This window comes from Octodon degus, unplaced genomic scaffold (genome assembly GCF_000260255.1).
Source record: "Octodon degus isolate 3935 unplaced genomic scaffold, OctDeg1.0 scaffold00117, whole genome shotgun sequence".
NCBI classification, from domain to species: Eukaryota; Metazoa; Chordata; class Mammalia; order Rodentia; family Octodontidae; genus Octodon; species Octodon degus.
Window position 1 is genome coordinate 8,570,448 of NW_004524693.1, and position 11,426 is coordinate 8,581,873.

At 38.4% G+C, this 11,426-nt stretch overlaps 1 protein-coding gene across 4 annotated transcripts in view; it reads left to right on the top strand.

The window, feature by feature from the left end:
- Chrdl1 (chordin like 1) overlaps positions 1-7,184 on the top strand; it is a 164,538-nt gene extending 157,354 nt beyond the window's left edge. For all 4 annotated transcript variants that reach the window (XM_004640032.2, XM_023699922.1, XM_023699921.1 and 1 more), the window contains exons 10-12: positions 1,990-2,157; positions 3,526-3,615; positions 5,938-7,184. In XM_004640032.2, coding sequence (XP_004640089.1) covers positions 1,990-2,157; positions 3,526-3,615; positions 5,938-6,068 — 389 coding nt within the window. In that variant the 3' untranslated portion in view covers positions 6,069-7,184. The remainder of the gene's footprint in view (positions 1-1,989; positions 2,158-3,525; positions 3,616-5,937) is intronic.
- The last annotated feature ends 4,242 nt before the right edge of the window (positions 7,185-11,426 follow it).

The following is an 11,426-nucleotide window of genomic DNA, read 5'->3' on the forward strand; positions in this document are numbered from 1 at the left end:
CTTAAATTTCATTAGTAAACATGTATTACTTTCATAATTAGAAAAAATGATGTTATTATTTTGAAAATATCATCAAGAACCCCAATTGGCAATATATGAACATCTGATTGGCTATACCAGTTTCTCTGGATGATCTGTTTTTCTTGTTTGCCACCTTCTTCAGATGTGTGGAAGTAGAAAATTTATTGGACAACATAGAAGGTGAGAGTTTCTGTCCCATTTTGTGTATTATGAGTCATTAAGGCTCCCTTCAGGAATGGTTTCTCAACTTAGTTCTGGAGGACAGAGCATTATCATGGGAAGCATGAATAGTTGTAAGCAATTTAAAGTGTAGCATGCTTCTCTGGCCAGGAATGAGAATAGCTAAGCATCAAGAGATCAGAAAGCACCTTAACTTAGAAAGTGTGCAAAGTGGAATATGTTGGTGCATAAGCATTGCTAAAGACAAACTTTCCTTCTTTCATTTTTTTAAAGTATCATCCAGGGTTGAGTCACAAATTGGTTTCATTGTTTATAGATCGATCCATTTGGTCTCATAAGTTCAACTCTTTTGGAGGAAGGGGTGGTGGTGCGGAATGATTCTTCTAAGATACTTGGAGCATATTACAGTCACTTCCAGTGCCATGCTAGATTGCAAGTGTCCGTTATACCTATTGCCAATATTAAGCTGCTGAGTACATATTCCACAAATGAACTCTGCTGTCATTCTAAAGGTGATAATTGAGCACACAGAAGTCACTGTGTACTCCATAACCTCTTCCACCCACTTGAAACATGCTAACACACATCTCTTGATTGTATAACATCACCAAGAATACTGGACTGCCAAAGTAATTAAACAGCTGAAAACAAAAAGACAAATGGAGAAAGGACTTATGGTCTTAAAATAATCTACAAATTGAGTAGTCCAACTTGGAGTTGTCAAGAGAAAAGGATGATTTGGTCCTTATCATACCAAGTGTTGTTGGGGTTGGGAAAGTTGATCAGGCCAGCAAGACACACACACAGTAGCAACTTGATCACAACTTCTAGTCCAAAAGTGTCTGATTGGCTGACAGTGAGTCTCCTTAATCAGTCACCCATCCAAAGTACTGAACACTCAATGGTTTCATCCTTAACAATTTAAATATTCTTAGGTAGAGAAAACTTAACTCACTGATAACCAATTAAGAAAAACTTTTTTGATAGGAGGTCAGGGAAAGGGAAATGGAGAGTAGAATGGGGAATTTTAGGGAACAGGGAGCTGACATTCATCAGTTTAGTTTCCATATTAGATGATCTATAGTTGATGGATTTGACCAATTTTTTTTGTCTCCCAACCGTTCATTTGGCATGGAATACAAATGACTAATCTGACATCTATGTTTTGGCATTGGGCTGATCTGGTATTATTCTTCTTACAAACAAATCAAAGCACATTTAGAAATGTCAAGTCAATTTGGATAGATCCATTGGGCAAGTATATGCACATAAATGAGTGTTGTTAATGTTTTCTAAGTATAACACAAATAATGTCATGGAAGTTAACCAAGGCCTTCTGTCAGCCCATTTCCTGGGCCTCTCTTCTCAACACTGCGCTGGACAGAGCGTGATCCTGACCCAATGTGGAAAAGTCTATGCCCTTAAGTGCTTTAAGGATTTATAACTGGATACATTGTTCCTCCTCATGTATGTTCACTTATTAGTGACTGTACTAAACAGATACAGTTTTATTTTGGGGCCATTATTCTATACAACTGTGAATTCTATCTTCAGATGGACTTCAAAGTGTATATGCTTCTTTGTGATTAGGTGGCTAGTGACTGGGGCAGAGTATACTGAGGAAATAAAATAAAGATGGGATCTCTATGTTCCTAAGAATATTCTTACTAACTGGTCATTTTCTATCATTAAATGTAAGGTTGTACAGATAATGATATAGTTAAATGTAGAAATTCATTTCTAGCTTTGGAAAACCATGACCAAACCATACTTGCTTCCTCATTCCAGAAGAACTTCCAGGCCAGACCTTTGATAGCAAAGGCTACTTTTGTGGAGAAGAAACAATGCCTGTGTATGAGTCTGTATTCATGGAGGATGGGGAGACTACCAGAAAAATAGCACTAGAGACTGAGAGGCCACCTCAGGTAGAGGTCCATGTTTGGACCATTCGAAAAGGTAAACAACCTAACTTTAATTTCTTATCCTTGTAAAGGGAGGGCAGAAAAGAAGGGAAGACTTTCCTGTACATAGTTTCATTATATTACTGTGTTTGGGTTGGAAGTTTTCTTGATTTCTTAGAAACTGACATTTTTAACACAGCTGTTATTATGACCTTTCAGATTTAACTGTGGTGTGTGCTAAAGATTAAATAGTAACCCTTGTGTTTTCCAAGGTTGTCTTTCTCATGCCACCAAAAGATAGAGGAGTAGTTCTTAGTCCTAGCTGCATGTCAGAATCATCTGGGCAAGTCTGATTTATTTTGTTTTGTTTTGTTTTTAGTACCAAATACCTGGGCCTTACCTCCAGAGTCCGATTAGTTAATCTGGGTAGAGCTTTGGCATCAATGTTTTTTCTTAAAAGCTCTAAATAGATTTTAAAAGAGTTGCAAACTACCAAACTATATTCTACCTTTCTAATATGAAGCTCTACAAACTGGACAACCCATTCATTCAGTGTAAAGCTAAGGCCCTCAAATTGTGCTATGTACTTTAGGATAAGACAAATTGAAAACATCATCATTGTCCTCAAGAACATTATAACCTCACTGGAAAAATAGTTCCAATCATGATGAGCAATTCCCTTTCTGATGACTCACAATGACTATAACAAACTGCATTTTGTTCACTGTGACCCTATAACTCTTTACAGTGTTCATATGCACAAGATTAATGTTTACCTCCTTCATTGTGCCCACAGAAGGCTGTAAATCATTCAAGCTTTAGTGGGTTTCAGTATCATGAACAGAGCTGTTTTAATATGTAGTTATATATTTCTATCCAAGAGATACAAATTCAACAAGCTTTGGTAATGTCTAAATATTTACATGCTTAAAAATAACTTGTCAATTCTGTATGCAAGTGGCACTCACATCATACTTTCTGAAATACTTCTCTTGTATTTATATTTCTTCTCCCTTTTGACAATAACACTTCCTGTAAAGAATATGTTCTTCTCCCATCTTAAAAAATGCTATACTGTATTTATGATTTTTCCTATGTTTATTTTGGCTTTATAGGTAAGCATTCCCATTTTCCACCTTTATAGCTCCATAGCACACCCATAACTGGATACCTAGGACAACCCCCCCTTATTGCTGCTCCTTAGACAAGCCAAAGGTAAATCAGCTAGCAAAGGAAAAAAGTGGAGATCATAATGCCCTACACATCCAAGTTCTCAGTTAAGCATCTTATGCACATTAACAGCCTAGCTCAGTATTCTTAGTCCCAATAATGAAACAATAAGTTCAGCCCAGGGAGCAAAAGGTACTGGCAGTTACAGAAAGATAGTGCCTGATCACCTGCCCCACTTTTTGCTTGACCCCAGGCATCCTCCAGCACTTTCACATTGAAAAGATCTCTAAGAGACTGTTTGAGGAGCTCCATCACTTTAAGCTGGTGACCAGGACAACCCTGAGTAAGTGGTACCTTTTTTTACCCATCACTGGAAACATTCAGCTTTTCAGTGTTCCATTGTCACAACTGAAGTCCTTCTATGTTCTTAGTGAGCAGTAAAAGTACTGAATATCAGCATTAGAGAATATTCTGGTTTTCCTCTGGGGGATCTGGCAACAAATTCGATGTCTGAATGTGAACTGAAAAGCTTGGACATGATTGATACAAACCCAAATGTGGGGTCAGCATAAGATACTCAGTTTGAGGATTTCTGAATGTCTTTAATGGAATTGCTAAACCTAGAGTCTGAAGAGAGTTGAAAAAGGCTTAATACAAAACTTTAAATCTGGTATAGTAGTTGAGACTTCACATCTAGAAGGCTATGTTCTCTGGTGGTGAGGATAAGAAAGTAAGAAAAGAATGAATGAATATAAATTCCTGTGCTATATCAAAGTTTTTTTTGACTCATTTAGAACTACCCCTGTGTGGTCTTATTCCTTTAAAAGCCCAGACATTCAAACAAACTAGCAACTCTCATACATTCTACACTAGATGGAGCCTAGGGACTAGATACTGCTAGGCACCAGGAGTGGACAAGAGCACTTGTAATGAAATAAAAGGCACACAGTTTTTATCCACAGGGAAATATAAAAGGCAAGATAGAATATGAAAATACTTTAAGTATGAATTGATAGAGTCCTGATGAGTTAAATACTTTCCATGCTCAGGGGACTCTGCAAAGAACAATGAGATGAGAGCTAGGTGGCCTTAGTTGGGAAGGCTTCAGGGAGGAGGTGTGTTTTGAAACAGAAGGGTGTGACTGGGCTAATGGTCCAAAAGTCAGTCCAGGAAGAGGGTGCAGCCTAAGTAAAAATTCAGACAGTACCAAACAAGAAATGTGAGTAGGGTTGAGGAATGATCACAAGAGCCACAGTAGGGACCACTGGAAGAGGAGAAGAGTTGGGAGGAAGGAGTCAGAGGGCCCAGAAGGAACCAGTGAAAGTTGTACATGCAAAGTAAGCAACACTGGGAGTTTCTGTGAAACGACAAAGAGACTACTAGAATCTAAACAGTGCTTTAGAAAGACATCTCTGGTCTTTCAGATAGATTTATTAAGCACCTACATTAAGCACCTACTTTTTTAAACCAGATTTAAAGAGTCCAGTTTGCTATACTAAGAAGTTGGATTTGATCTCCAGGTCAGAGAACAGCAGCTGAGTTTTTTAATGGATGGTACATTTAGATCTGTTTTTAGAAAAACATGCTTGCTGTGAGGAGAAGTATATTACAGATGAAAGAGCTGACAATAGACTGAATTGAGAAGCTATTATACTATGTTAAGCAATGAGATGGTGAGAAAAGGTCACTAAGAAGGACATTTCTCAGGTTGCATGAACAAAATTGGTGTCAAAGAGAGAGAAGAGTTTGGAGTGACTCCAATATTAATAACTTCATAGGCTGAGTGAATAGTAATGCCATTCTCCAATGGGAAACTCTGAAGAAGTATTGGTGAAATGTTTCATTGAAATACTTGGATTACCATATTTATAGTCCATCTAAAAAGAATTGTCCAATAGGCAACTGGAAATGGAGATAGTGAGGTAAATTTGTTTTTCTTGCAGGACTAATAGCAAGTAAAATGAGTAGTGTGAGTATTCAAATGAAGGTGTTGGAAGTAAGGAATAAGGGAGGTACAGTCCAGGATCTCATGTTCAAAAATATGACTTCTGAAATTACCCTTTAATTTTCAAGAATATATTTCAGTTGATAGTGTGAGCAAGGCACTACGCTATGTTATAGAGGACTTGAGAGATGATTTAAACATACTCTTTGCCCACTAGCCGTTAGGGCTTGAGGTACACAATGGAAGAAGAAGGGCAATGCCTTAAACTGCACATCTGGAGGAAGTGATGTCTGTGAGAAGTGATCTCACAGATGAAGCCATGAAGACAGGACCAGTTCCTTCATGTAGTGTGCCTAGCAGAGTCTGGCACATCTCAGGGCTTCAGTAAAAGCTAGTTCCTTGCCCAGCTCTTTTCCTTTTTCCCTTTACCTTCTCATTATACCAGACAGAACTGGAAAAATGAGGAATCTAAGGGAGAAAGGAGCAGAGATCCAGTTTCAAAGGGAGGGAATCATGTTTCCATGTAGCTAGGGAAAGCAAACCAGTTCAGACTGCATTTGGAGTTAAGAGGCATTTACTGACCTTGGAACAGGAGTTCTCCACTTGTATTTGAAATCCTCTGGTGGTTAGATGAGTAAGTAGGTGGGTGAGGTGAAGTGGGAGGTTCCATTGACTCTACTTTCCTCTTAAACTTTCCTCCCCTTTTGTGTTTGGCTTTAGGTCAGTGGAAGATATTCACTGAAGGAGAAGCTCAAATCAGCCAGATGTGTTCAAGTCGTGTGTGCAGAACAGAGCTTGAAGATTTGGTCAAAGTTTTGTACCTAGATAGATCTGAGAAGGGTCAATGTTAGGCAAGTCAGGCAGTATTAGATAGGGTCAAGCAAGAAAATTCAAGCTGCAGCTGGACTGCCAGCTTATTTTGCTTAAGTCAACAGTACCCTACAACTCCAACTCAAATGGAGTCAGTTATTCACGCCATGCATACCATAACTTGCTCCTTTATGTGGAGTGGTGTGTCAGCCCTTAGCTATTTCCTCTAAAGACACTAGCAGAGTATTGAATGATTTGTGGTGTGTATGAGGAGGAATAGAACACCACAGAACAGCTCTAGTTTCTTGAAGAATCACATTTCTCCACATGCTAAAGAACAAATGAAATTGCAGGGTTTCTATCTAAAACATTATTCAAATGAAAGAAAGAGAAAAAATTGTTTAGTAGGAGTTCTGGAGAATACAGCAATTATTTGTATGAAATGATACTCTGAATGTTAGAAAGTCTTCTGTTCTTTAAAAGAAACTCAATTGGCCATCTTCCCATATGCACATGTGCTCACATGCATGCACACAAGTGCACGTGCACACACACACACACACACACACACACACACACACACACATGAAACTACAGTCTCTGCATTGAGGCAAAGCCAGCCTAGACTCTGCCTCTCTCTGCCTGAAAAACCTTGGAGGTGACTGGTGCCTAAGAGGATAAATAAAGCCTTTTAAGCAAAAGGCTCTATACTTAGACCTTGGAGGTAGCTGTAGAACTCGGTAACTATAGTGGCACCATTTCTGGTCTCAATCACTTTAAGGTGATAAATAACTTTTCCCTACAGATAGGCCCCCTTTTTTACCCTCAACCTATGATGCCTCCAAAAATAAGTTAGAATTGGTTAATGTTATCAGAAGTTGAATCAATATAAACAAAGTAGCTGTTGAAGAAAAACTGATAAAAGTTAAAGAGACCATCTTACTATTTATGCAGCAATAACTTTTACCAGTTAGTAGATCAATATTCAATAATTTTTTGAGATTATACTTGTATAGCCAGAAAATTTAGGCTGAATTATTAAATTCTAGAAGCCTCTTAGAAGGGTAGTTCTCCTTCTTCCAGATTTGATTTTTTTTAAAGAGAGTACAAATTAGAATTAAAACAAAAAATTATAATCAAGACAGAATTTCACTTACCAAACTAATATGAAATTCACAGTATTTGTTATAGTACATAGTGTTTTCTTCTAACCAGTTATTCATACTGTGCAAAGAGGATTGATCTTCCCAAGCTTCTGAATGTTGGTTCTTCAGTTAAGTGTTGCTCTTCATTTAAGGAGCTGGAAATTCTGATAAAGCCCTCTATGCGAAACATTTTTATCAGAAAATTCTGCTAAAGCCCTCTATGCTCATTCATCTTATACAACAAGCATGAATTTCATTTGGGGATTCTAGAAAAGACTGTTCATAAAGTGTCTATATGCAACCTAATATTAGAGCATAAATTATCAATTGTGAGGTCTGGCTTTAGATATTTTTGTGGGAAAACTAAATTTTCCAAAAAAGGGATCTCAAGTGTGCCTCTGAATCTGTCTTCTCTGAGGGTCATGAATGATTTCTAATGAGTATTAAAAAAGTATTAAGGGCTCAGAAATCCCATATTTCCCACTCTATGATGATAGGTGAGAGAACATGTTTTCCTTTAATGTAAGGTAAAAAGTCCAGTGTTACCTGCAATCTGCCATGAAAGAGTCTGTTTCTGTGAAAGAACACATGGGCCTTATGGCCAGGAGTTCATGAGACAATCCTTTCACCAGCCCACCACATAAATTCTCCTCAAGACAAGGAGAACAAGGAGGCAGGACATGTGGACAGAAAGCCACAGAGCATTACTGGAGGGCACATGGTGCTTAAGAGCTGCTGCCTTCCTTTAATATGGCAGTCATTTCCGTAGTGTAGACCAGGACCTGGCTCCTGAAGCAAAGTGACGATTCCACTTCTAGATGCTTCACCACAAAGCCTTCTCATCCAAGTGTTCTCTAAATGCTCAGCTTTCAGAGAACACCCAGAGAGCTTCCCCACATAGATGCCTGACTCCTGGAGCTGGGACACACCTTTCCAATGTGTTGTGGGAAGCAGGGCCTGGTGAGCTATGTCAATGAATGTAGAAAAATTCCAGTGTTTGATGTTGTGTAGGGAGTAGGTCTTAGGAAAAAGGCCAAGCCACCTGTAGTTAATCGAGAAGAATGAATGTGGTTCTTGTGTATTTATTTGTATCATAAACACTTGGAACAACAAAGACCATAAGCACCATTTCACAGTCATAACCTTTTCCTAGTTAACTCATGTAAACAAGTAAGAATTATATGACAATACTACCCCTTCACTCTTCTCATAGGACATGTACCTAAACATGGTACTTATTTATGTAATCACTGTATTTCTGGATTTCTAAATTAATAAAAATATTAATTTTGAAAAAGCATTCACAGGCAAGTGGCATCATTACTGACGGTGAACTCCATAGCAGGTGATGGGGTGGGCCTGGTTCTTTCACACAGCTTGACACCCTTCTCATTCTGTAGTGTGGTGGTTACAGTGTCATCTCTGCAGTCAGACTGCAGGGATTTAAACTTGTCAATTAGTACATGTTCTCCATATATAGTGATTACATTCATCATGGGAAATTGATACATGTACATATCACATTTTAAGGTTTTTTTCCTCCCCTTCTCCTGTCCCTCCCCATCTTGGTCACTTTCCCTTTTGCAAAGATTTGTCTCCCTTTTTCCTATTGTCTTTTATTTTTCTCTTTAGTTTATGTGGGTTGTTCATATAAAGAAACCATGCAATAGTTAATCATGTGTGTCTGATTTATTTCATTTAACATTATGGTCTTAAGGTGCATCAATTTTCCTACAAATGACTCCAATTTATCCTTCTGTATGGCAGAGTCTATATGTCCAGTGCCACATTTTCTTTATCCACTCATGTGCTGATGGACTTATAGGCTGCTTCCAAGGTTTAGCTATTATGAACTGTGCTTCTATAAACATGGGTACACGTGTTTCCTGGACAGCTCTAAATTTAACCAGCTGTGCTTGTCACCCTGCCCAACCATGAAATTGGATAATAGGGATGCTCATACCCTTTGACTGCTATCTTTCAGTGAGGTTTATTTTAATTAACACATGTTAGGTGATTAGAATGTTGTGTAGTACATAGTAAACATTCATTAATGAACATAGATATTCAAGACTGCCATGGCATGAAAATTGAGCATTGGCTTCTAAACTCCCTCTGGGCTATTGATATAGATTTCAAGGGGACCTGCTACTCCAGTGTTCTATAAAAATTTACAGGGAGCAGGGTAAGAGCTTTGTCACATTTTGATCCAAAATAAAATCCCTCAGACCTCCAATAAAAGCTGAATGTATGTTAGCACAGAAGTCAAATTGTGTAAGTGCTTCAAGATTCATGTGTCAAAGACTTCTGAGATGCCAGATAATCTTAGGACAGGAAAGTGAACATTTGGATTGGAGGCATGAAAGAAGACAAGTATTGCTAGGGTGACTGAAGCAGAGGCTTATTGGAGTGGATCATAAGAAGTGAGTGGGGAGATGAGGAATGATCTCTATGATCTCAAGACAACTTTAGAGAAGCTGCAATGCAAAAGATAGGGAATCACATTGAAGGAAGTAGCTGGGAAAGAAAGAAAGCCAAAGAAAATCACTTTGTTAAAAAAAAAAAAGAAAAATCATTTTGTTGTAAATATGAGACTATTTACCCAGGAGGACAGATAGTATAGAAAAAAATAATAGAACCTCAAGAGAGTGGGAAGCAAAAGGTAATCAGCCTGTTGTGTGAGGCTCACAATTTCAACACATACTCTAGATGGAATATGAGTGTTTGTACTCCAACCCCTTTTGTTAAACTGCATGTTATTCCACTGATCTGTGCTGGCTTCGTCCTCCTTTATCCTTTGCTTATTTTCTTCAGTAACAATTGCCTGTAGATCCCAATATTGCCCAAAGTTCACTGAGGGAACTGCACATAACTCAAACTAGACATCTTCCCTCCATTTTTACTCTTCCCTTTCCCTAATCAGGCCCCTTTCAGATTTCACCCATTCCTGCCAACTTGATCTCAGTATAGGGGATACTTACATGTCTTTTCTCTTAACTTCTCATATCACATTCACTTTTCCACATAGTACTCACATGCCCACACCATGATTCTCAGGAAGCACCAAAGAACATCTCTTTACTACCACAATTTCCACCTTTTTATTCCTTTCTTGCTTTTACTCTTTTTTATCTATTTGGTACACAGTCTCACTACATAGCTCAGACTTTTAATGATTGATCCTCCTGTTTTTAACCTCCCCAGTGCTGGGATTACAGGCATGCACCAGCATGCCTGGGCTCAGGTGCCAGCTCAGCATGCCCTGGGGTTCAGGGCCAGTGCTGAATGAGGGATCAGGGATCAAACCCTGGTTCTTGTGCTTGCCAAAGCAGGAGCTTAGTCCATTGAACTATCTCACTGGCCCTCTTGCCTTTACTCTTGAAAGTGTTCACAATATGAAACATAAAAATGTCCCACTTGGCCATATGGGCTATTTCAAGCTAAATGTAGTTGAGATTAGATAGCCACAGTAAGAGTTCTCTGGCCTACTCTTATCTTAGGCAGCTAGAAGTAGGGCATAAATTACTCTGAGTACCATTTCTTCTCCCCTATACCAAGGATAGAAGAGAGACTAATCACTGAAGATAGAAAGTCAACAAGATAAGATTGTATACACACAACTAACCAAGCTAGCCTTTGTCATTCGTTAGTTACCCCATTTGAATTATGTTTCCTGTTCACTTCCACACAATTTGTCATCATCTGAAGCCCAAACACTGTCCTATATTAGAAGTTTTATCTATTACAAACTCCAAAGAGTAACTTTGGAGCATTTTTCATTTTTACTTCCTTTCTGTAAACTTTTGTGCATGAAAATATTAACAAAACTATGTATTTTCCTCTGATAATCTTGTTTTGTTACTTTAATGGGCACACAGTCTCTTAATAGTTTTTGCTGCCCAACACTTACCTCTATTATAGACACTGCTAGAAAAAATGTTCCCCCACTCTATACCTCTAACAGTCACCACTGCTGCCAGTTGTACAATTAATGTGGCCTTTTTGTTCTGGCCTACAGGTGCTACAGCATTAGTGATGCTAAGATTCCTCTGGTATGTTTTTAATGCTTTGATCTTTTCATTCCCAGTGGCACCGTTTGCTGTGCACAAGGTGAGATGGTGGCCTCCTCTCTACCTGTGTTTGAAATTATTTTGTCACCTTACATTAAAGCAGCCAACAATTACTTTATTTTTTACTTTTTGATTTTGTAGTACTAGGAATTGAATCCAGGACCTTCACACTACACCATAGCCT